The 27885-nt window shown below is 37.3% G+C and overlaps 1 protein-coding gene across 17 annotated transcripts in view; it reads right to left on the bottom strand.

Annotated features, from left to right (window-relative positions):
* The window catches only part of NEK10 (NIMA related kinase 10), a 264785-nt gene that overhangs the window by 29480 nt on the left and 207420 nt on the right, over window positions 1–27885 (bottom strand). For 9 of the 17 annotated variants that reach the window (XM_054479800.2, XM_054479798.2, XM_054479804.2 and 6 more), the window contains one exon: window positions 6788–6888. In XM_054479800.2, coding sequence (XP_054335775.1) covers window positions 6788–6888 — 101 coding nt within the window. Of the gene's footprint in view, window positions 1–6787; window positions 6889–8756; window positions 8787–27885 lie in introns of all 17 variants that reach the window. The other 8 variants (XM_054479795.2, XM_054479803.2, XM_054479809.2 and 5 more) reach the window with 1 other exon arrangement.

Below are 27885 nucleotides of genomic sequence, written 5' to 3'. Positions count from 1 at the left end.
ATATATTAGAAAGCTGTTGATCTTACTGGAATAATTATTACAATGGACAGCACCCCATCTTTAAAGTTTTTTCATACAAGAATTTAAAATTTTACACAAAATGATGACTCATACATAGTTTAATTGCAGGTGATATAAACATAATAATATATTACACGTAAGGACTATAATACTAAGAATAGAATATTAATGTCTATGATTCATTTGAGCCAGACACTATGACTACTCGTTTATGTGCAGTCTCACTTTTTTCTGCATGACAAACTTATAAAGCAAGTACTAGTTTATAGGTGAAGAAGTCAGAGCTTAAAGACATTATGTAACATGCAAGAATACTTTCTGAGCAGTGCCTTCTAGCACAGCCATTATTCTAGAACAGATGCCACCATGACTAGCATTTCTGTAGGATAGCACTTTATAGTTTAGAAACATTTTCAGCCAGGCACGGTGGTTCATGCCTGTATTGCCAGCACTTTGGGAGGCAAAGGTGGGAGGAGCGCTTCAGCCCAGGAGAGTTCAAGACCAGCCTTGGGCAACATGGCAAGATCCATCTCCAATAAAGAAACAAATAAACAAACATTTTTACATACTTTCTTCCATTTGAGGCAAGTAGTCTCATAAGCTCCCCCATCTTACAAATGAAGAAAGTGACTCTTAAAAAGATAATTACTTCCTCAAAGTCACACACCTAAAAGCTTGGTTTTTGTTTGCTTGTTTTTACTATACTACACAAAGTAATAAAATAATGAAAGCCGATCTGCATGTTTTATACTAGGTTTTCTCAAACTTGCATAATATTAGTATTGGAATAGAATATATAGATTTCTACATATGGAAGAATATGTGGATTCTTTTAAAGAACTTGCTATATTCTCTAGTATCTCCAAGAATACATCAGAAGACTATCCATTGCTCACAGGACTCCATTTGATTAAAAGTGACTTAAGTTAGTACCTAATTCTATTTTCTAGAAAGTTATTTTGACATTACTGCATAACAGGATATTTCCCTAAATACTAAAACAGAATGTTCAAAGACTGTTAATCAAACTAAATACACAAAACATAACACTTCTCTTAGAATTTACAAACCCTGAAAATGGCAGTCAATTTAAGAAATACAACTTTATCCTAAATATCTGTTAAATCTAGGTCACCCTTGCCATTAGTATAGGAGATCCAGATGAGCAGGTATGGATGGTTCTAGTCTTATCTATCACTACTGCTGAAAAAACACAGAATGTTTCACCAATGACAGTCAGTAGTATAATTTTCATTAGAGGACAACACATTGCTATTCTGAACCACATTTTTTTCCATTGGCAATAACTGTGGTTGTGAAGATGAGCAATTCAAAGGCGCTTCAAATAAATGGCTTGCCTGTTCTCTAGGAGACTGATGTTTGATTTTTTTTTTTTTTTTTTCCGAGACAGAGTCTAGCTTTGTCACCCAGGCTGGAGTGCAGTGGCGCCATCTCGGCTCACTGCAAGCTCCGCCTCCCAGGTTCACACCACTATCCTGCCTCAACCTCCCGAGTAGCTGGGACTACAGGCGCCCACCACCACACCCGGCTAATTTTTTGTATTTTTAGTAGAGATGGGGTTTCACCGTGTTAGCCAGGATGGTCTCGATCTCCTGACCTTGTGATCCGCCTGTCTCGGCCTCCCAAAGTGCTGGGATTACAGGCATGAGCCACTGTGCCTGGCCCCGATGTTTAATTGTTAAAAGATGCTATATATCCTGATTTTCAAAGCATCTATTTAACAAAACAATCTAAATGTAAGTATAAAGTTAAATCCAGTGCTTCATTGGGCTGTGCAGGTGTGACCTAAGCAATAACACATAAAGACTCATACTCAAAGGTAACATATGTACTTTAGTCACCTTATATGTCCAAAGGTAGATTTGGGGTTCCAGCAATAGAAGTAAACCACTGATTTCATTCTTAGCTTGCTGGTCTTAAGATTACCATTTCAGTTTTGATAAAAACAGAAGTCAAATCAGTTAGAAAGCAAGGTAAGGATTTTAACATCCTGCCTTATAAAATAGTTGCTTTTCGATGATTTTCACTGATCTGTCTCCATGGAAACGAGACAGAAAAGGCCACCACCAACCAAAAGCAAGAAGTTTTCCCTGTAAGTTCATTTGCTGGTTGTCAGGAGATATGTGGCCCCTCAGTTCAGGGCATCTACCAAGTGTAAGTCTGAGAGAGTTTGACTAGTAAATAAATATGTGAAAAAATTGTCTTTTTGTTTGTTTTCCAATTCATTCTTACTTTCAGTCTTCCTTTGCAATTAGCAAAGTTAGAAAACTGATCTTGGTATTTAACCTATAGCAAATACACTAGTATAATATTTACATGTATTTTTCTTTTTTATTTGAAAGTCATTGACTTTGTTTAGCACTATAAGTTAAACTTCCTCAAAGAGGAATCATTCCCGACTACGTGCAATGTCATAAACTTTAGAGTATTCTGGAAATACATTTTAAAAATCACAATAGTTATATTTGAACTTGTAGCAAGGAATGCCATTCTGCCAAAAAAATATGAAATCATTTGTTACACTGGCAGTTCAAGAGCATAATAATAAGATATTTATAATAGTTTTGCTTTAAACTACTTTGAAATCCAATAAGAAAATGGTATACATTAAAAAGTTTTTTATTACATAAAAATTAGCAAGACAGGCATATGAAAACTATATTTAAATTTCAAAGGATATTTCTCTCAATTTAATAGTTAATAGTTAAGAGGACTAAAAAGCTATTTAAAGCTATTTCCATAATGCTAAAGTTAAGAATGCTTTTTCCATATTTCTATATCAGTATTTAAATGGACATGCATTAATATAACCACTTTACTCAATATAGATACGGCAGATTATATTTTGATGTATTAATCAAGCTTCCCCCAATATTTCCCTGTACTCCTTCACCCTCTTTTATGTAATTAGTTAGACAATTCTGTGGTTGCCTAAGAGAAAGCTTGACAGCAGAAAATAGAAAAGTAATCAGTTTTAGACTCTTGCATCTCAAAAAGGCAGCCATCAGGAAAGAAAAAAGAACACCATAGTTTGGACAAAACTTGATAGATAAGACCCAGGCTACTCAGCCCTCGCTACTCAGCCCCAGGCTTAAAGACTACCCAGGCTAAAGGGAAAGCAATGAGAACTCAGAGGTAGGGAGACACCAAAGAAGGCGGTTCCTTGTCTAGTCCCCTAGGTTAAGTGTGCCAGTAAGCAGCCTGTCAGCTCCAAGTCCACCCTTTCATTATCCAGCTTGTGATACTGGAACATTTCTCCCTTGCCATCTAGCAGGATGCTAAGCTCTATCAGAAGAGAGCCCTGGAGGGATGCTGAAGGAGGATGGATCTTGTTTCCTGGCTCCAGTGATGCTCCTGCATTGCCTTGCTGCGGCAGCTCATAGCAAACAGTACATGTGGGACCCCTAGAGGTTGGTGCTAACCCCCAGTCAAATCCAGTGGCACCAGTTCTGCAGGTAGCTCCCCAGAGAATTCCGTGGAGCAACACCTGACTCGGGGTGGCCTCCCCTGGTCCCATGGAGGGTGCTACCCAGCACAACACCCTCAAGTGCTGATTCCCAGCAAGTTCCAGGGCATAGTACCTCACTGTGGAGGGCTTGCCTAGGTCCCCCAGAGGGACACTTCGCTTCAAGTTTCTCCAGTATAGCACCTTACTAATTTTTCTGATCTTTTCAGTAAGGTCAGGACCCCAACCCAGTGTGGGAGTGCCCACTTCTATATTTGTTCCTTTCTTGGGTGCTCTGCCTCAGCCCTAGAGGTTGTTACTTCTTTATGTGCTCTTCCTACATCCTTTAGATTTCTCTTCCCCTCCTTAGTAGATAATACTCATCATAGTTAATAATTCTTTATATTAAACCTTCCCTGTTGAAATTATGGTACGGTTTCTGACTAGACCCTCACTGATACAGATACAGGTTTTAGGAATGTCCCAGAAGAGCCCATACATAACAGGATTTGGGAACTGGTTTGATTGTGCCCTTGGAACTGAGCCCAGTGCTGAGTTTTGTTTGTTCCTTTGCTTGTTGCCAACAGGACATGGGATGCTAGTAATCCATGGCATGCAGTTGCATCACAATTAATCAGGTTATCCTGATGAAGCGCCAACTGAAGCAGGTGCCTTGGAAGCCCAAATAGCTGCTGTTCCTGACTGGTACACAGTAATGAAGAACACAAGGACTATGGCACAGAATGGATTCTTTTGAATGCACTGGAGCACTTACAGAAAGAAAATGACAAGCTTGGGTCCTTTACAGCTCAGCTCAAGTCATGGTCTGAGACGTGGAAAGATCCCATGATAGCCCTAAAATAATCCATTGTTTTTTCTGCTACAGTGCTGATATGGCTGATAATCGAAATTTAATCGAGCAGCTTACTAAATTACAAGGTCGGATGAAGTCACACGTTATCAAATTTCTCATGTGAAAGTTAGAAAAAAAAGAAGTCTAAAACTTGGAATAGGAACATCTTATTGAGACCAGCAAAGTAAAACTAACAATCCTAAAACCAAGGTCACTCTGAGCCTTCATAGCAATTAAAAATAGTTTGCCACTCTGTGTCTGAAAAGATGAACCTTTCTTTGCTTGAAAACCCTATCATAACCTCATCTAGGACAAATGTCTTTAAAAGGGATGTTCATTTTCTCATAAGACCCAACACAATGAGGGTCAAATCTGTAACTAGGGTCCTATTTCAATATGATCCAGGGGAATTCATGTACACCATGACCCAGTATGAAATAGGAAAAGAATTACAAGATTTTGCTATTATATTTCAGCAGCAACCCAGAAAACATGTACAGGAGTGGATTCTAAGAAGGGTAGGCCAAGAAGGGTAAAAACTATAGCACTAGATCAGGCTGAATTCATTGATATGGGTACACATACTACAGATTCCAGATTTCACATGTTAGTTCATGCAGCTGGAAGTAGTTTAACTGGTTGTTTGACTAAAACTTGTACTTAACCATGGTCTGTGTTTGATGAGGGTAAAATGCCAGAGCTTCTCTGGCATGTGAAGGGTGATTTCAAAGGCTCAGAGAGATGGGCTCATTGGGGTAGATTTACCATGTGTGACTTGCACACCCACTCCCCAACCACATTCAGCAAGAACCTCCAGAAGCCACTCCTTTCACTAAGACATTGAGAAATACATTGGAGAGGGGAGCACCAGCATCCTTGAAAAGCCCTGTGGTTGCTCTCCTTTGGAGGCCAGGTATGACACCGAACAATACATGATTTCAATGTATCCAGTTGGCAGGGGCCAACTGACAGCACTTGACCACCAACAGCAAACTGAGAGCATCTTCCATAAAGGGCAGCAGGGAGGTACTATTATTTAGAATGCCTTAGCCTACAGAGATCTTTGGTGGTGGTTAGTTGACTAGGGTGTTCCTGGAAAAGAAATAGATGGACTGCCTATTAAAGTATTCCTTGATCAGTTTAACAGAAAAGAATATCTAGGTGTGGTAGACAGAAACCTGCCCTAAGTTGCCATTGCTACAGTGGAGAGTTATAGCCTCTCACACAGTTTCCAGATGCAAGTCAATTCAAAGACTCAAAGCCCCTTGATTAAGTGGAAAGCTGGGACCCCTTGAGGAAGGGCCCTGAAATATTACTACAAGTGCACACTATAAATTTTCCTCCAAACCTCCCCCAAGGAGAACTGCAGCCATTCACTAGAGTGACTGTTTACTGGGGAAAAGGAAATACACAGGCTTTCAGCAAATACTAGACACTGGTTGCAAACTGACATCAAGATTCCTAGAGTCTTATCATGTTACTGTGGTAAGCCATTTTTAATGAGTTTTTGTTTTGGGATGTTTTGGGTAGGGATGGGGGTTAGTTAAATGGAATATGAGCCCAATGGGCCCAGTTGGTCCATTTAACTTGTGGTATTTCTCTTCAGTATCTGAATATTTAGTTGGAATTGGCACAACTGGCAGCTGACAGCATCCCCCATTGGTTCTTTGAATCTAGAGCAAGGCAATGTTTATGTTTTGCTCGTGGATGTATCTCAAGTCCCTAGAATAGCATCTGGCACATAGTAGGCACCTAATAATTTTATGTCAAGTGAGTGAATGAATGAATAAACCACGTAAGATATACAATTTTAGATTTCAAAATAATAGTGACTTTCATGTCCAAAGGTCTTCTGCACTTCTTTGTCTAAAAAAAATTTTATTAACCATATATAACAGAGCCTTCAAGTTGTTTATTTCTAGACATATTTCTGTCAATAATTAACAGCCATTTTTTAGGACTGATTATTTTCTCAATGCTAGGAATCACTGAGATTTACAAGCAGAAAATTTTAACAATTCTGGATTTTGTGTGGTTTTGGCTTTCACTCTCTGAAAGGTCTTATTTTCAACCTAGCATTCTCAGAATTAATGTGTGGGCACTATTTTCCTCTTTCTTTGCTATAGTAAAGCTGCTTAAGAGCAAAGAATCCCAACTCCGTCTCCACTTTCACCCCTACAGGAGGGCCATTTATGTTGAAGTTTGGTTTGTTTGGGCACTAACAGTAAGAGAGGATGTTAGGAATCATAGGGAAAATCCTATATATTTGCTTTTTTACTCTACTGCCTTCCCAGCTCTGCTGCTAAACTAAAGTATCCCCACATGTATGTAGCTGGGGAGGATAAGAACAAGTATTCAATCTAAAGTCCTCCAAAATAGTTCTTCAGCAATATTAGCACCAAACTTGCATTTAAGTTGAAAAAGAAATAAAAAGCTAGAACACTGACCTGTGTGATATAGATTATTTTGTGCAGCTGAATTAATATCTGCTGAATAGGATCGCTGATCTGACGCACTTTCCTCTGGGACACAGCAATTCCTGCCGATGCTGTGAGTGATAAATTTTGTAGTTAGTCAAGTTCTCTTTCAAAAGTTACATTAGTGAAAAAATGAAGTAAAATTCTAACACAAATTTTAAAGCAAAGACTTCACCTTATCAATGAGACAATATGCGGAGACCCTGTAATACTTCAATATTTTATGACATGGAATAAAAAATATCTTCCCTTTACTTCTCAGACTTCTAAGTAACACAATGATATTATCTATAATAGCATTTGAAAGACTGCTCATCACTTGGATATTTTGCTGGCAGTTACAGCAGGCTGCCATCAGGAGTCAGCAGTGCCTTTTCAGTAGCCACTGAAAAGGGCTTTTTCAGTAGCCACTGAAAAGCCAGGCTTCAGACATGTATAGTTAAGAGGCTATCATGCTTTTAACTTTTAAATTCATTATGCCCTCCATAACATATTTTAAGACTAATTTTATCAAAACTATGAAATGCAATCACTGAACAGACATTCTTACAGAGCAAAAAAAATGAAAATTCTTTTAGCTAGAATTAAATAACTTTCAAGCCTTTGATTATTACAAATTATAATTTTCACATAGATTTCTCTCCAGGTCTAAGTAGGGCACATTCATAATTTATCCTGAATTATCATCATACAGCCACACCACCTTCACAGTTTTCAGACTAATTTGGTGTCAAATTACATATTAGTTGCTTTCCCAGCATCCTCTGTCATAGCCACAGTCTGTTCTTAACCTGAGGACTATAAAACTATTTAAAGGAATGACTCTTTTCTCTAGATTACCTACAAGGCCACCTCTGCCTCTTTTCACCCACAGAACCACAATGGATAAAACAAAGAGACTTCAGTTATGTGATGTGCATTATCTTCCTTCCTTTCTCTTCCTTCTCTTTCTTTCCTTTCCTCCCCTTAACCTAGAGTGTGCTTTCCACATAAAACTTCTCTTGCCAATTTCCTTTTAAAAAAGAAAAAAAGTTGAAAGTTCCAAAGACCCTCTTTTCTTCCCTTCACACAACATTGAGCCACTATGAAGTTAAACATGAGTATAGTCATTGCTTTAACAACAGCTAAACATTTTTAAAAATGCTTCTATTATAAGCACTTCCTGAGAAAGCTTGCATATTTTACCATAAATATTTTGTTTTCAAGACATTTAAAGAGAACATTCAATGTGGTCATTTAAAAGAGTCAACTTGTTTTATTGTAAGCACATGAAAATGTATATTTAAGACATAAAATGCAAAAAAAAATATAAACATTCAAAGAAATACTACTTTCTTTACAGATATCTTTACTGAGTTAGTTTAGAATTTAGCACAAGAAATAATCTAGTTCTAGCTCATCTGCAGTTAATACCTTGTTTAAATGTTTGAAATTTAAAGAGTCTCCATCCCATGGACACAATGTTTACTCCTTTTAATATGAATTATTTGATTATTAATATGAGGTTTAATAAATACCCTTGGGATAAAAATGTAAAGAGGCAAATAGAAAGAGTTAATGTAGCTCTAAAATAGAAAACAGAGAGCGGGAGTTGTCTGCTCCATCTTGTGGAGATGGCCAAGTATACACATGCCATATTTTCTACAGTAGTGCTTCTTGGAGAAATAATTCTTAAAATGTAACTGTTTGTCTAGACCCAAACCAAATACTAGACAGTGTGTAACATGACCAAGTTGCTACTGCTACAGAAAAATTAACTTTGCATTTTCTGAAAATGGAGAGCTTGATTTTTTAAAATCATTTTTATACTAACTACTTTATGTTTTTGATTTGTAGATGCAACATTCATAGGTAATGAGTTAAAATCTCACAACATGGCAGAGAGTTCTTAGGTCTGTGACGACATTTTGAATGGGATATCACATAGGTTTGACTCTACCTTGCCACAAGAATGTGCCCATCTGTGGCCCTAAATACAAAAACAAAGAGTTAGCTAGTATGTCTGCCTTCTGAATTAATCAACTATGCAATTTTTTTAACTTAAAAATTATTTTTCTTGAGACCCTTTGACCACTACCCTCACAATCCCAATACATCCTTGACTTTTGGAAATACTTTTGATTACTTAGTTATTAAAAAATAAAGTTAAAAATATTTAATTACGCATGCCCCTATAAAAACAAGCAAGCAAACAAACAAAAATGTTAGTATTACAAATGAGATTCAAGGCTCCCAGGAGCCACCACCCATCACAGCCACCTCCCCAGAAATAATCTGTGATATCAGAGGGTTGTGTTGACTTCCACTCACTTTTCTATCCATTTACATACATAAATGTATACTTCAAAACAGTATTTTTCAAACCATACTTGAGTCCTGAAGCCAGTTTTAATGAGTCATGATCAGCATTTTGAAAAATGATATCAAATGAATCGGAACTAGATTTTAAAATTTCAGAGTACATTGGAAGGGTCCACTCAGTCAAGACATAAAATGTGTTTTCTATTGATAGTCATTTCCAAGCGTTTGAAAGCTACTATTATGGAAAATCTATAGTAGTCTGTCCGTCCTCCCTTCCTCCTTTCCTCTCTTTCTCCCTTGCACTCTTCCTCCCTTCTTTCCTCCCTCCTTCCTTCCCTTCCTTTGTAAAAAAATAGTGACACATCACATCACACAAACTGTTGTACAATTTGTTTTTTTTCACTTAGTCTATCATAGAGATTGTTTATTATCAACACATGCAGTTCTAGTCCATTCTCTGTAACCACTGAAGACTACTATGTGTCCTGGACACACTGTAGTTTACATAGCCACTTCTGTCTTAGTGGACACTTCCTTTGCTTTCAATTTCTCATGATAATAAGTGATGCTGCAGTGAATATACACGGGCATGCCTCATTGTGCGTAAGTACAAGAGTTATTTTAGGGTAGATACAGTGAAGTGAAATAGCTGGACCCAAGGATACATTGTAACAAATACATTTTTAAGTGGCTGAGTCAATTTACACTCTGACCAGAAAAGAATCCATTTTTCTACACCTCAGTCAATAATATATATTATCAAACTTTTCCACCGTGCCAATCTGATTGTTTTTGTATTTATCTAAATGCTAGTGAGGTTGCTGTACTTCTTTGGTAAATTTCTTGCTTGTATCCATAGTTCTTTGTTCTTATTGATTTGTAAATGCTCTTTAGATATTCTGAATACTCATCCTTTTATTACATTTTTAAAAAATTGAAACAGGGTCTCGCTCTGTCACTCAGGCTGGAGTGCAGTGGCATGATCACAGTTCACTGCAGCCTCTGCCTCCTGGGCTCAAGCAATCCTCCTGCCTCAGCCTCACAAGTAGCTGGGACCACAGGCATGCACCATCACACTTGGCTAACTTTTATATTTTTAGTAGAGACAGGGTTTCACCACACTGGACAGGCTCGTCTTGAACTCCTGGCCTCAAGTGATCCACCCACCTCGGCCTCCCAAAGTGTATTTTTATTCTTCATTTAAAGGTTATTAACTGCCAAACATTTGGCAAATGTTAGCCATATCATTTTATCTAGCTTTAAAAACATTCTCTCTCAGTATATCTTTTAGATTAGCCCACTGAAAACACTACATTTCCTGACTGTTCACCAAAAAAAAAAAAAAAAAAATGCAGCATATACTTATATTACCAATTTTGTACTGAGAATATTTGTATTAAAACAATTTTTTATTAAAGAGACATCGGTGAGGCTGATCACAGTTCATGTGCAATGTCAGTCATACATAATATGCCCATGATTCATATCTATGTGGTATTTTCTACTGCAAAAATATATACACAATATTTGGTCTCCTTAAAATTTAAATAAAATCAAAGTTTAAAATATTGGTATACTTTGTATTCTTTTATAGTTTTTATTAAAATAGTAAATTTGAGTAGTGTTTTAAAACTTAGAAGGAAACTACAAAATTTCTTATAAGAGGCAATTTACTTAAAAGCATCAAAAAGTCATTACATAATTATATTTGCTAGCTTACTCTGTTGCAAGCACGACACTAAAGAGCTATTTGTTTCCCCTTTGCAGTGTTAGGTCAGAGGACTTGCAAGAAGAGCAGTCCTTCTTTTTTAGCAAGAACTTGGGTGAGAAACTGGGAGGTGTTTTAAGCATTTAGTCTCCTTTAATCCACAGAGGAGACTAAATGCATAAAACACCTCCCAGTGCCCGTAAACTGTCTGCTCCTTTATTGGTGTAGATTCTATCCCCATTTAACAGATGAGGAGACTGAGTGCTATGGTCTAAATGCTTCTGAACCACCAAAATTCACAGGTTGAAATCCTAATCCCCAAGGCAATGGCATTTGGAGGAAGTGAGCTTGGGAGGTGATTAGGTCCTAAGGGCGGAAGCCTCATGAATGGAATCAGTGCCATTATAAAAGAGGCCAGAGGGAGGTGGTCACCCCCTTCTACCATGCAAGGACACAGCTAGAAGGCGCCTCTGGTTACTGCAAATACAAAACAATATCTCCTTCCCATAATGAAATATTATTTCTCTTCTTAAAAGGACTGCTACTTTTAACACGATGTTCTACCTATCTCTCTCAACAGTTAATTAATTATTTTTGGAAAGCATGTAGACATAATAAGCTGGAAGCATTAGGTCTTTACAGCTAGTGCTGTGCACTACATTCTGCTTTAGTATATCATTGCATAATAAAATAACCAAGTTAGTTGCCCATCCCTGGTGCTTTGAAACTTGACTTATAATATATGTCCATTCTATTGAAACTATAATTCACAATATACACTTTGAAGCTGTTAATAACTACAAATTAAACCCAAAAAAGTGGGTTACACTGTACTCTCCCAGTTGATCAAAATGTGGTATCAATGTATTATTTTTCTAAATTCTCTTAGCTAAGGATCAGGAAACTTTTGGACAACTGGAGAAAAAAAACGTTAAGGAAGGAAATCCATGAAGAAGCAAAAAAATATATTGTTTTCATGAAGGGGGGGCCAAAACACACATGAGCTTCTCTATATTGGACCAACAGTGTTGTCAAACTACAATACAAATTTACTCTCACCTCTTTACTATCATAACAATGAAATAAAGTAACGTAATTGTAGTTCAAATCTGTAAGTGTTCAGCAATCAATCCCTGTGTCCCTGGTTAGATGAAGAATCTTGAACTCATAAGGATTTCATAGAAGGTTCACCCAGACAACCATGGATGTAGGATAAAGAGCAGATTCAAATGTTACATTTGAGAAGACCAGGAAGAATTAGAAGGTCTTCAATAGCACAGGAAATGTATTGGGTGTGAGGGAAATTGTATGTGAGTGTGGGTTCTTAGGAGAAGGAATAATTCCAGCAAAGGGTGAAGTCAGCTAAGTGAGGGCTGCAACTGAAGAACAGCAAAGTGTTCAGTTTAGCTGGTGTGCAGTACAATAAAAAAAGCACAGTATGTATACAGCTGGAGAGGTAGCCAGGGACCATACACGATGGTGAGGAACAATAAGGCTGACTGTATTTCAGGAAAGGTGATCTCATGGGAAGAGGCTCATACAGTTGAAGTCAGAGGCCTGGCTTGCATTGCAATATGGTTTTCAGAAAGTCACAACTTCTTTGGGCCTTAGTTTCTTCATCTGAAATGGCAGCATGGTAAAAATGGGACTAGAACAAAGGGGGCTGAGGTCATACACGTTGCGGGGTAAATCAATCTCCAGTGCACTGTAGCTGTTTCCACATGGGGAGCAGGAGCCAAGGACTGCTGAAGCTTGGGACTGAGACACTGAGAATATGATGTTCCATCAGAAGAGAGAGGGAAGTGACAAAGGAGATGGTGCATGGACAATGGAAACTTCCCAACACAGACCAGTAGACCATTGTATAATCAGACAAAAATTGTTTGGAAGGAGCTTAGCAGTCTAGGCCTAGATGCCCCTGCTACCCTAGCCCCCGGGGGAGTTTCTCACAGAATGGCAGGAAGCTGAGTCAAAGCATCAGCCCCTTTCACCTCTGGGTGATCAGGCAACAAACTTCCTTTCATTTGAAACTTCAGGAACAAGCTGTTTAAAGGCCAGATGCAAGGCTGCTTTGAAGTCCTTAACTCTTGAATTCTGGCTGAGCCTCTTTTAAGTAATGTGTCTTATATTCCCATAATGGGTAATGTCACAGTATATTTAACTAACTATCTACATCAATAAAGGAGCAGACAGTTTACAGGCCCGTAGTGTTAGAGGTTAACCTGCAGAAATTAATATGCTGGTATGATTTTACACCCAGTCAAGAACTTGATCACAAAAATGGTATCATTTTATTGCCCTATAGAAGTTCTACCAGTCTTACGCTTAGTTTAGCAATCTTATGTCAGCTTTTCTTTCTTGCCTAGCTACATAAATCTCTGTTCTTCAAATGCTCTTGAATCAGCATTTTTGTCTTCCACCTGGTTCTATCATTAATGCATTGAATAAAACTCAGACACTTGCTAAAGAATAACTTTAAGAATTGTGCTTTTGCACCCCAATATAAAAAATAATAAGTAGTTATATAAACAGAAAAGTTTTTAATTGACACACTATATGAAACATCCCAAATAAATTATTGAATCCATACTGAGCAGAGTCAATTAAGAATGAACAAGGTTCCAGCTATAGTGGAGGGAACGCAGTAGCCCAGAGAGAAGAAAGAGGCCTCTTGCTTTCAGGAGAGGGAACTGCTGTAGCAACCATTATAGAATGGTTTGGACACAGCCTTAGTTGTATCATCATTTTTCTTGAAGAAAGGGAATTAATAGAAGCTTAATGACTGATTCAGTGATTAGTACTCCCTTATGGTTTAAATGTACTCTGAGATCCTTAAAAAAACTACTCCCTAGACAGGAGCCAACACATGGATAGATTCTTAGCTACTGGTGCTTACATTTCTACACAGGAATAATTTGGTTAGATGTCCATATGTATGTCCAAAATGGTATGGCTCATGTGCAAAAGATTCCACATGAACCTAAGGTCTTTGATATCCAGGTTTCTTCTTATTATAATTGGCTCTTCTGTCACTGTCTTCAATTCTCAAATTGGTCAATGCAACAAACTAATTCAAAGCATATTTGTAAATACTTTTAACATATTTTTAAAATCCACTATAAATTACTAATAATGGCAATTTGGAATTTGAGGGTGATGCTTTTCTCTATTAATTCAATTATTTTGTACACCATGCTACAATCATCACCCAAGTCATGCTGACCTACCTCCCTTTACGCCTACCAGAGAGTGGGATACCTTTCAACCCTTACTTCCCTTAGCCTTTCCTCACAGGCAGAAACCCAAACGGCATGAGTGTGAGCTGCCATTTAACAGGTGATATGCAATTTGGATTTAGGCTTGAATTGGAACCACCAGTAACTCTTCTGAGATGAGTAGCCCTTCAAAAACAAGAAATGGGGAAAGGATTCCCTATTTAATAAATGGTGCTGGGAAAACTGGCTAGCCATATGTAGAAAGCTGAAACTGGATCCCTTCCTTACACCTTATATAAAAATTAATTCAAGATGGATTAAAGACTTAAATGTTAGACCTAAAACCATAAAAACCCTGGAAGAAAACCTAGGCAATACCATTCAGGACATAGGCATGGGCAAGGACTTCATGACTAAAACACCAAAAGCAACGGCAACAAACCCAAAATTGACAAATGGGATCTAATTAAACTAAAGAGCTTCTGCACAGCAAAAGAAACTACCATCAGAGTGAACAGGCAACCTACAGAATGGGAGAAAATTTTGCAATCTACTCATCTGACAAAGAGCTAATATCCAGAATCTACAATGAACTCCAACAAATTTACAAGAAAAAAACAAACAACCCCATCAAAAAGTGGGCGAAGGATATGAACAGACACTTCTCAAAAGAAGACATTTATGCAGCCAAAAGACATGAAAAAATGCACATCATCACTGGCCATCAGAGAAATGCAAATCAAAACCACAATGAGATACCATCTCACACCAGTTAGAATGGCAATCATTAAAAAGTCAGGAAACAACAGGTGCTGGAGAGGATGTGGAGAAATGGGAACACTTTTACACTGTTGGTGGGACTGTAAACTAGTTCAACCATTGTGGAAGTCAGTGTGGCGATTCCTCAGGGATCTAGAACTAGAAATACCATTTGACCCAGCCGTCCCACTAGTGGGTATATACCCAAAGGATTATAAATCATGCTGCTATAAAGACACACGCACACGTATGTTTATTGCGGCACTATTCACAATAGCAAAGACTTGGAACCAACCCAAATGTCCAACAACGATAGAGTGGATTAAGAAAATGTGGCACATATACACCATGGAATACTATGCAGCCATAAAAAATGATCAGTTCATGTCCTTTGTAGGGACATGGATGAAACTGGAAACCATCATTCTCAGCAAACTATCGCAAGGACAAAAAACCAAACACCACATGTTCTCACTCATAGGTGGGAATTGAACAACGAGAACACATGGACACAGGAAGGGGAACATCACACACCGTGCTAAATGATGAGTTAATGGGTGCAGCACACCAACATGGCACATGTATACATATGTAACAAACCTGCACGTTGTGCACATGTACCCTAAAACTTAAAGTATAATAATAATAAAATTTTTTAAAAAAGAAAAAAAAAGAAAACACATTACCCTAAAATGACCATGAAAAAAATCTACATCTGCAAGCAGCATCCTCCTGGGACCTTGTACACAGTCGTTTGGCACCTCCCTTGGTATGAAGAATGAGGAAACAAATAATCATTGGTAAAGGAAATTTCTTATCTCAATCCGAAATCTAAAAAATATATATGTATATATTTTAATATAATAAGTTTAAATAAAAAATATTTTAAAAGTCTAATACAAAAAAATCAGTGATGCCCTCACTGCTTCAGATTACTTATGCAGTTGCTCTCAATACAATAGCAAAGAGAAACGAGAGTTTATACAGTGATGAGTCTAAATCAGTTACTCAATAAATAGTTCTCAAGGGCCTGATCTCAGAGGAAATACTCCAAGATATTTACAGGCATACCTCATTTCATTGCACCTTATTATATTGCACTTCAAAGATGTTGCATTTTTTTTTTTTTTACAAATTTAAGTTTTGTGTCAATTCTGCATTGAGCAGGGCTACTGGCATCATTTTTATAGTAGCATGCATTTACTTCATGCCTCTGTGTCATATTTTGGTAATTCTTGCAATATTTCAAACATTTTCATTATTAGATCTGTTGTGATGATCTGTGATGACTGATCCTGCATGTCACTATTGTAATTGTTTTGGGGCACCACAAATTGCACTCATATAAGATAGTAAACTTAATGGATGGATGTTGTGTGTACTCTGACTGTTCCACCAACCAGCCATTCCCCCATCTTTCCCTTCTTCGTAGGCCTTCCTATTCCCTGAGACACAACAATACTGAGATTAAGCCAGTTAATAATCCTACAATGGCCTCTAATTGTTCAAGTGGAAAAAAGAGTCACATGTCTCTTACTTTCAATCAAAAGGCAGAAATGATAAAGCTTAGTGATGAAGGCATGTCAAAAGCCAAGATACCAGAAAGCTAGGCCTCTTGCATCAAATAGTTAGCCAAGCTGTGAATGCAGAGAAAAGATTTTTGTAGAAAATTAGAAGTGCTACAACAGTGAACACATGAATAACAACGACAGCCTTATTGTTTATATAGAGAAAGATTTAGAAGATAAAAGATCAAACCCGACACAACATTCTCTTAAGCCAAAGCTGAATCCAGAGGAAGGCCCCAGCTCTCTTCAACTCTATGAAGTCTGAGAGAGGTGAGAGAGCTGCAGAAGGAAAGCCAGAAGTAGTAGATGTTGGTTCGTGCAGTTTAAGGACAGAAGCCATTTCCATAACATAAAAGTACAAGGTGAAGCTGTAAATGCTGATATAGAAGTTGCAGCAAGATAAGATCTTCTTACGATCCAGCTAAGATAACTGATGAAGATGGCTACTAAACAATAGATTTTCAAGGTAGACAAAACAGCCTTTTATTGCAAGTAGAGGCCATCTAGGACTTTCATAGCTAGGGAGGAGAAATCAAAGCCTGGCTTCAAAGTACAGGCTGACTCTCTTGTTAGGAGCTAACGCAACAGGTAATCTTAGGTTGAAGCCAGTGCTTATTGACCATTCCAAAAACACTAGGGCCCTTAAGAATTGTACTAAATCTATTCTGCCTATGCTCTATAAATGGAACAACAAAGCCTGGATAACAGCACTCTGTTTATTGAATATTTTAAGCCAACTCTTGAGATCTACTGCCCTGAAATAAAGATTCCTATCAAAATGTTGATGTTCATTGACAAAATACTTGGTCACCTAAGAGCTGTGATGAGGAGGTACAGGATATTAATGTTGTTTTCATGTATGCTAACACAACATCCATTCTGTAGCCCAATGATCAAGGAGTCATTTTGACTTTCAAGTCTTATTATTTCAGAAATCCATTTCATAAGGCTATAGCTGCAATAGATAGTGATTCCTCTGATGAATCTAGGCAAAGCCTATTGAAAACCTCCCAGAAAGGATTCACTATTCTAGATGTCATTAAAAACATTTATGCATTTTAGCTCCAGATCAACTCCAAGAACAAACTAGGAATCCTGAGAGGACTCACAGACCCGCTGAAGGAAGCAGACTGCTCCTGCAGGACCTAGGAGACACCCCAAATGCTCCAGCTGCAGCAAGATCTGCCCAAGGAGAGTCTGAGCTCAGGCACGCCTAGCTCTGCCCCCACCCGATGGTCCTTTCCTACCCACCCTGGTAGCGGAAGACAAAGGACGTATAATCTTGGGAGTTCTAGGGCCTCACCCACGCTAGTCCCTCTCCATGCTACCATAGCTGATGCTCGTTGGAAAATACCACCTCCTGGAAGGAGGCCAGCCAGCACAAAAATAGAGCATTAAACCACCAAAGAACCCTCATGGAGTCCATTGCAACCCCCACCCCGCCACCTCCACCAGAACAGGCACTGGCATCCACGGCTGAGAGACCTATAGACGGTTCACATCACAGGACTCTGTACAGAAAACCCTCAGTACCATCCTGGAGCTGGGTAGACTTGCTGGGTGGCTAGATCCAGAAGAGACACAACAATCACTGAGGTTCAGTTCACAGGAGGCCACATCCATAGGAAAAGGGTGAGAGTACTACATCAAAGGAACACCCCACGGGACAAAAGAATCTCAACAACAGCCTTCAGCCCTAGACATTCCCTCTGAAAGAGCCTACCCAAATAAGAAGGAACCAGAAAACCAACCCTGGTAATATGACAAAACAAGGCTCTGCAACACCCCCAAAAAATCACACTTGTTCACCAGCAATGGAGCCAAACCAAGAAGAAATCCCTGATTTACCTGAAAAAGAATTCAGGAGGTTAGTTACTAAGCTAATCAGGGAGGAACCAGAGAAAGGTGAAGCCCAGTGCAAAGAAATCCAAAACACAATACAAAAAGTGAAGGGAGAAATATTCAGGGAAATAGATAGTTTAAAGTAAAAACAATAAAAAATTCAGGTAACATTGGACACACTTATAGAAATGCAAAATGCTCTGGAAAGTCTCAGCAATAGAATTGAACAAGTAGAGCTCGAAGACGAGGTCTTTGAATTAACCCAATCGAACAAAGACAAAGAAAAAGAAATAAGAAAATATGAACAAAGCCTCCAAGAAGTCTGGGATTATGTTAAACAACCCAATATCAAGAATAATTTCCTGAGGAAGAAGAGAATTCTAAAAGCTTGGAAAACATATTTGGGGGAATAATCAAGGAACAATTCCCAGCCTTGCTAGAGACCTAGACATGAAAATACAAGAAGCACAAAGAACACCTGGGAAATTCATTGCAAAAAGATCATCACCTAGGCACATTGTCATCTGTTATCCAAAGATAAGACGAAGGAAAGAATCTTAAGAGCTGTGAGGCAGAAGCACCAGGTAACCTATAGAGGAAAACCTATCAGATTAATAGCAGATTTCTCAGCAGAAACCCTGCAAGCTAGAAGGGATTGGAGCCCTATCTTCAGCCTCCTCAGACAAAACAATTATCAGCCAAGAATTTTGTATCCAACAAAACTAAGCATCATATATGAAGGAAAGATACAATCTTTTTCAGACAAACAAATGCTAAGAGAATTCACCACTACCAAGCCATCACTACAAGAACTACTAAAAGGAGCTCTAAATCTTGAAACAAATCCTGGAAACACATCAAAACAGCACCTACTTACAGCATAAATCACACAGGACCTCTAAAACAAAAATACAAGTTAAAAAACAAAACCAAAAAACAAAAAAGAAAACAAAAGTACACAGGAAACAAATAGCACAATGAATGAAACAGCACCTCACATTTCAATACTAGCATTGAATGTAAATGGCCTAAATGCTCTGCTTAAAACGTACAGAACCACAGAATGGATCAGAACTCAGCAACCATCTGCTGTCTTCAGGAGATTCACCTAACACATAAGGACTCACAAAAGTTTAAAGTAAAGGGGTGGAAAAAGGCATTTCATGCAAATGGACACCAAAAGTGAGCAAGGTAGCTATTCTTATATCAGGCAAAACAAACTTTAAAGCAACAGCAGTTAAAAGAAACAAAGAGGGACATTATAAAATGGTAAAAGGCCTTGTCCAGCAGGAAAATATCACAATCCTAAATATATATGCACCTAAAACTGGAGCTTCCAAATTTATAAAACACTAATAGACCTAAGAAATGAGAACGGCCAGGCATGGTGGCTCATGCCTGTAATCCCAGCACTTTGGGAGGCCGAGGTGGGCAGATCACGAGGTCAGGAGATCGAGACTATCCTGGCTAACATGGTGAAACCCCATCTCTACTAAAAATACAAAAAATTAGACGGGCATGGTAGCAGGCGCCTATAGTCCCAGCTACTCGGGAGGCTGAGGTAGGAGAATGGCATGAACCTGGGAGGCGAAGCTTGCAGTGAGCTGAGATCGTGCCACTGCACTCCAGCCTGGGCGACAGAGCGAGACTCCATCTCAAAAAAAAAAAAGAAATGAGATAGACAGTAGCGGGGACTTCAGTACTCCACTGACACAATTAGACAGGTTATCAAGACAGAACGTCAACAGGGAAACAATGGATTTAACTAAATATCTTGGAACAAATGGACTTAACAGATATACACAGAACATTTCATCCAACAACCGTAAAACATACATTCTATTCAACAGTGCATGGAACTTTCTCCAAGATAGACCATATGATAGGCCATAAAGTGAGCCTCAATAAATGTTTAAAAATTGAAACTATATCAAGCACTCTCTTAGACCACAGTGGACTAAAAGTGGAAATCAACTGCAAAAGGAACCTTCAAAACCATGCAAATACATGGAAATTAAATAACCTGCTCCTGAATGAGCAATGGGTCAAAAACAAAATCAAGATGGAAATTTAAAAATTCTTTGAACTGAATGACAATAATGACACAACCTACCAAAAGGTCTGGGATACAGCAAAAGCGTTGCTAAGAGGAATGTTCATAGCCCTAAACAACTACATTGAAAAGACTGAAAGAGCACAAACTGACATTCTAAGGTCACACCTCAAGGAACTACAGAAACAAGAACAAACCAAACTCAAACCCAGCAGAAGAAAGGAAAAAACCAAGATCAAAGCAGAACTAAATGAAATTGAAACTAAAAATATACAAAAGATACATGAAACAAAAAGTGAATTCTTTGAAAATATAAATAAAATTGATAGACCATTAGCAAGATTAATCAAGAAAAGAGAGAAAACCCAAATAACCTCACTAAGAAACAAAACAGGAGACATTACAACTGACACTATGGAAATGCAAAAGATCATTCAGGTTACTATGAACACCTTTATGCATATAAACTAGAAAACCTAGAAGAGATGGATAAATTCCTAGAAAAATACAACCCTCCTAGCTTAAATCAGGAAGAATTAGATACCCTGAACAGACCAATAACAAGCAGTGAGACTGAAATGGTAACTTAAAAATTACCAACAAAAAAAGGTCCAGGACCAGAAGGATTCACAGCAGAATTCTACCAGACATTCAAAGAATTGGTACCAATCCTTTTGACACTATTCCATAAGATAGAGAAAGAGGGAACCCTCCCTAATTCATTCTATGAAGCCAGCATCGCCCTAATACCAAAACTAGGATAGGACATAACCAAAAAAGAAAACTATGGACTGAAATCCTTGATGAATATAGATGGTAAAATCCTTAACAAAATACTAGCTAACCAAATCCAACAACATATCAAAAAGACAATCCACCATAATCAAGTGGATTTCATACCAGGGATACAGGGATGGTTTAAAATACACAAGTCAATAAATGTGATATACCACATAAACAGAATTAAAAACTAAAATCAAATGATCATCACAATACATGCAGAAAAAGCATTCAACAAAATCCAGCATCCCTTTATGATTAAAACTCTCAGCAAAATTGGCATACAAGGGACATACCTCAATGTAATAAAAGCCATCAATGACAAACCCATAGAAAACATAATACTGAATGGGGAAAAGTTGAAAGCATTCTCTCTGAGAACTGGAACAAGACAAGGATGCCCACTCTCACCACTACTCTTCAACATAGTACTGGAAGTCCTAGCCAGAGCAGTCAGGCAAGAGAAGGAAATAAAGGGCATTCAAATCAGTAAAGAGGAAGTCAAACTGTCACTGTTTGCTGTCAATATGATCATTTACCTCGAAAACCCTAAAGACTCTTCCAGAAAGCTCCTAGAACTGATAAAAGAATTCAGCAAATTTTCTAGATACAAGATTAATGTACACAAATCAGTAGCTCTTCTACACACCAACAGCAACCAAGTGGAGAATCAAATCAAGAACTCAATTCCTTTCACAATAGCTGCAAAAAATACAAATACTGGCTGGGCGTGGTGGCTCACACCTGTAATCCCAGCGGTTTGGGAGGCCAAGGTGGGCAGATCACGAGGTGAAGAGATCAAGACCATCCTGGCCAACATGGCGAAACCCTGTCTCTACTAAAAATACAAAAATCAGCTGGGTGTGGTAGCGCGCACCTGTAGTCCCAGCTATTAGGGAGGCTGAGGCAACAGAATCACTTGAACCCGGGAGGCAGAGGTTGCAGTGAGCCAAAATTGTGCCACTGCTCTTCAGCCTGGCAACAGAGTAAGACTCCATCTCAAAAAAATAAATAAAATAAAATAAAATAAAATACTTAGGAGTATACCTAACCAAGAAGTTGAAAGACCTCTACAAGGAAAACTACAAAACACTGCTGAAAGAAATCATAGATGACACAAACAAATGGAAACACATCCCATGCTCAGGGATGAGTAGAATCAATATTGTGAAAATGACCATACTTCCAAAAACAGTCTACAAATTCAATGCAATCCCCATCAAAATACCACCATCATTCTTCACAGAATTAGAAAAAACAATTCTAAAATTCATATGGAACCAAAAAGGAGTCCGCATAGCCAAATCAAGACTAATCAAAAAGAACAAATCTGGAGGCATCATACTACCTGATTTCAAACTATACTATATATATATAGTCACCATATATATAGTCACTATATATATATATATATCTCTCTCTCTCTATATATATATACTATACATATATAGTCACCAAAACAGCATGGTACTGGTATAAAAATAGGCACATAGACCAATGGAACAGAATAGAGAACCCAGAAATAAACCCAAACACTTACCAACCGATCTTCAACAAAGCAAACAAAAACATAAAGTGGGGAAAGGACACCCTTTTCAACAAATGGTGCTGGGATAATTGGCTAGCCACAAGTAGGAAAAGAAACTGGACCCTCATTTCTCACCCTATACAAAAATCAGCTCAAGATGGATTAAGGACTTAAACCTAAGACCTGGAACTATAAAAATTCTAGAAGATCCTAGATCTTCTAGAATTCTAGAAAAATCCTTCTAGAGATTGGCTTAGGCAAGGATTTAATGACCAAGAAACTGAAAGCAAATGCAATCAAAACAAAGATAAATAGCTGGGACCTAATTAAACTATAGAGCTTTTGCATGGCAAAAGGAACAGTCAGCAGAGTAAATAGACAACCCACAGAGTGGGAGAAAATCTTCACAATCTATAAATGTGACAAAGGACTAATATCTAGAATCTACAACAAACTCAAAAAAATCAGTAAGTAAAAAACAAACAATCCTATCAAAAAGTGGGCCAAAGACATGAATAGGTAGTTCTCAAAAGAAGATACTCAAATGGCCAACAAACATATGAAAAAATGTTCAGCATCACTAATGAGCAGGGAAATGCAAATCAAAACCAAAATGCGATACCACCTTACTCCTGCAAGAATGGCCATAATCAAAAAATCAGAAAACGGTAGATATTGGCATGGATGCAGAGATCAGGGAACACTTCTTCACTGCTGGTGGGAATGTAACTAGTACAATCACTATGGAAAATAGTGTGGAGATTCCTTAAAGAACTAAAAGTTCTTTAAGCCAGCAATCCCACTACTAGGTATCTACCCAGAGGAAAAGAAATCATAATATAAAAAAGATACTTGCCCATGCATGTTTGTAGCCACACAATTCACAATTGCAAAATTGTGGAACCAACCCAAATGCCCATCAATCAAGGAGTGCATAAAGAAACTGACATATATATTTTATATATATATATATATATGTGATGAAATACTACTCAGCCATAAAAAAAGGAATGGATTAACAGCATTTGCAGTGACCTGGATGAGACTGGAGACATTATTCTAAGTGAAGTAACTCAGGAATGGAAAACCAAACATCGTATCTTCTCACTGATATGTGGGAGCTAAGCTATAAGGATGCAAAGGCATGAAAATGATACAATGGACTTTGGGGACTTGGGGGGAAGAGTGGGAAAGGGGTGAGGAATAGAAGACTACAAATATGGTGCAGTGTATACTGCTCAGGTAATGGGTGCACCAAAATCTCACAAATCACCACTAAAGAATTGTACCCCAATAACTTATGGAAAGAAATTTAAAAAATAAAAAAAATTATGATTAATGGTCAAAATATCAACAGTAACATGAGTTTGGAAGAAGTTGGTTCTAACTCTCATGGATGACTTTGAGGGTTTAAAACTTCAGTAGAAGAAGTAATTGCAAATGTAGTAGAAATAGCAAGAGAACTAAAATTAGAAGTAGACTGAAGATGTGACTGAATTGCTGCAGTCTCATGATAAAGCTTGAATGGGTGAGCAGTTGCTTCTTAGGGATGAGCAACAAAAGTGGTTTCTTGTGATGGAATCTACTCCTGGGAAAGATGCTATGAACATTGTTGAAATGGCAACAAATAATTTAGAATAGTCTATAAATTTAGTTGATAAAGCAGCAGTAGGTTTCAGGGGACTGACTCCAGTTTTTGTAAGAAGTTCTACTGTGAGTAAGATGCTATCAAACAGCATCGCACGCTACAGAGAAACTTTTGTGAAAGACTGAATTGACTGAGCAAACTTCATTGTTATCTTATTTTACAAAATTGCTACAATCACCCCAATCTTTAGCAACCACCAGCCTGATCAATCTGCAGCCATCCACATGGAGGCTAGACCCTCCACGAGCAAAATGATTATGTCTTGTTAAAAGTCTCAGATGATCTTTAGCACTTTTTAGCAACAAGGCATTTTCAATTACAGTATATATATTTTTAGACATAATGTTATTGTGCACTAAATAGACTTAGTGTAAACATAACCTTTATGTGCACTGGAAAATCAAAACATTCAGGTGACATGTTTAATTGTGATATTTGCTTTATTGCTGTTGGCCGGGATGGAACCTGCAATATCTGTTGAGATACACCTGTATCTATAAAAGTTGCAATGAAGATGCTTACAATTTGGTTGGAAAACGTAACTAATACTTTACAAATCCCAACAATGTATATAATTATATGCCAAATTATATAGTATAGACTGGTATCATAGAAGTTTCGACTAAAACCTGTGAGCAAATTTTTATATGATTAAAAATGCTATGCAACATAATAAAAGAAGGAATGTACTTAAAATCACTTTGGCAATTGTGAAGATGAGTTTTAAGTACTTTATGTTAATAATTAACTTGAAAGTAAACTACTAAAAGTTGTTTGTATAAAGACAACTAGAATGTTAGCTATGCTTTCTAGAATATTTGAGCAAAAAATAAAAAACATTGACAATTTGATTTAGATTTGCCTTTACTAACAAAATGGAAGCATAAAAATAGATTCATAGTCATCCAATAAGAAAACATAATTAAGGACCCAGAAATCATAGTGACAATGTCTATTCAAAATGCAGTGCCTAAGAACCCATACATCCGTTCAGTGCCTGGGTGTCAGGTACTGTCTAAATAAAAACCTGAGCAAGGGAGGGGAAAATGTCAGTGTTAATCCAGTCAAATTAGGCCATATTTTTAGTTGACATTATATTTGCACTTGAAAATTTAGGTTTGACTTACACACCCAAAAATTTACATTTGACCCACACTAATAGAATCCATAACATTATAGTATGTACTTGAGAAGAACACGTTTCCTGTGTTATATTTTTGTGTGATTTAATTTTCACAAATATATACCATTTCCCTTGCCTTGAAAGGAAATGATTATTTCTTTTTTATACAAGACAGACCTGAGACCTTTTTCCCCAATTCCAAATACTTGGTAATATCCAGTTGTTTGATTAACTGATTTGACTGCATAGACCACAGAATCAATCTATTTTTAAAGAACTGAGTTTCCCAAGGCATGAGACACCTACACAGCCCCATTTCATTAGTAGGTGGATGAGGTATGAAATAGTCCAGTAGGAAAGGTATTCCTTTTACAGTTTTCTTTCTGTTGTTTATATCAAGGATTAAGTTTCAGTATCGTGCAAGTATGTTTTCATCATTTCTCAAATATTAGGTAATGTTCCTTTACAGCAAAGACAACAGACCTCAGGATAAGCAGACAACAATATCTACCTGGAATTTAATGTTGTCTTTCTCAGATTTGTATTTACTTTTACAATGGTTATCTACTTATGGCAAGTGATACTATACTGGTTCTCATTTACAGAAATAATAACAACTTTCCTCTAAAAATGAATTTAAATTGAGTTAGTCGATGTAAAGAAAAATATTAGGAAAATTATAGTACATATAGTTCTCAGATACAGGCAAATTTGTACCATGGTAATTCACTAGTGACTAAAGTTGGGAAAACAGAGCTAAAATAATTAACATGTTAAAATGTTTCTTCATTCAGTTATTCATATTAATTACTGTTAATATTTTCATTTGTATAATATATGAATTCCTAAGTTTTCTTTTCTATTGGCAGGGAATTGCAATCTATTATTTAATTGAAATAATTTGTAGAAAATAAATTATTGATACAATTTAGTTAGTATTAAAAGATAGAACAAGGGGATTTTTAATACAAGTAATGTAAAATAGTTTCATTGTTATTTGTTCTAGAAGAGTTTGGAGGTACTGCTGTTATTACCATGACATGAACCTAGAAGTTCAGCTTTTAGGAGTACCATACAGGCAAGATCATATTACAATATATGCACTTGACACTCTAAAATAATGGTTCTAACCGTGTATTCTGCCATAATACATGGAAAATAATGTTCACATACTAGATATATTCCTGGGGGAATGCCCTGATTTTGGCAAAATTCTCCCCTTTCTGCTATTTTTTCCGGAACATTTAGGCAATACAGGGCTGTAAATGTTGGTTATGCATAAGTTCCAACATATTCCTTTCTATCCAAGAAAGTGAGACCAAATGTTAAGTAAATGAAAATACATTAATATAAGCAGCTTATTTAAAAAGAAATCATTCACAAATTTAAGTGCTTTACCTATTTTTCATAACAAATACTTAAGGTATAACTCACTACTGACAGGACCAACAATGTCTCATGACATCTTGGTCCAAACGTACTACTTTATTGTTAGACTACCAGATTAATGTCACCTCTTTATACGTTAGTTAAGACAGAGATACCAAGGTAATGACTGGATTACAGCATGGTTTGCAGATGCGGTGACCTAAGTGAATGGCACTGGCACCAGCTGTTTATAATTTGATAAAGCAACCAATTATCCAGATTTACTTGCAACACTTAAAAAGGTATGAGTTTTATAATTAATGGAAAAAACCTTCATATTAAGGTTGAGAAAAATAAAGTTCTCATTTTCTGACATGAAAGTAGAATAACTCTCAGGTGGTAATCCAAATGTTCCCTGTGAATTAATGTGTTGTACAATATTAGTAAAACCTAACCACTCCTTTTATGTACAAAATCTAGCACTCACCGATAACACTTCAAATGGCCAGGAGTGGTGGCTCACATCTGTAATCCCAGCACTTTGGGAGGCCGAGGTGGGCAGATCACCTGAGGTCAGGAGTTAGAGACCAGCCTGGCCAATATGGAGAAACCCCATCTCTACTAAAAATACAAAAATTAGCCAGGCATGGTAGTGGACGCCTGTAATCCCAGCTACTCAGGAGGCTGAGACAGGATAATTGCCTGAATCCAGGAGGAGGAGGCTTCAGTGAGCTGAGATCACACCACTGCACTCAAGCCTGGGCAACACAGGGAGACTCTGTCTCAAAAAAAAAAAAAAATGCTTTTGTGTATTCTGATACAAGTTTTAACAATATATGAATCAGCAGATTTTAAAGAATTAGATGATATAGCAAACTGTAGGGATAAGAAAGAAATGTATGTAAACTCCGCCATAATGTAAATAGTTTGTTTAAAAGTCCAGAGATCTGATCAGTGTCACTGACATAAAATCAAGTCTTGCACTGAACTAAGTCAACATACTGTTTAGGAAAAAGAATTTCTAATATGGATTACAACAGAACTGCCAACTGCTGACATATATACGTGTGTTCCATTCTTGCTGTTGTAACATCAATTAATAACAATCATCTTAATTTCATAATTATATTTTGAACTTACCTTTGCCAAAATAACAGGAGCAGAGCATGGTCAAC

The sequence above is a fragment of the Pongo pygmaeus genome, chromosome 2 (genome assembly GCF_028885625.2).
Source record: "Pongo pygmaeus isolate AG05252 chromosome 2, NHGRI_mPonPyg2-v2.0_pri, whole genome shotgun sequence".
NCBI classification, from domain to species: Eukaryota; Metazoa; Chordata; class Mammalia; order Primates; family Hominidae; genus Pongo; species Pongo pygmaeus.
Note: the sequence above shows the minus strand (reverse complement) of the source record. Positions and strands in the feature narration are given on the sequence as shown.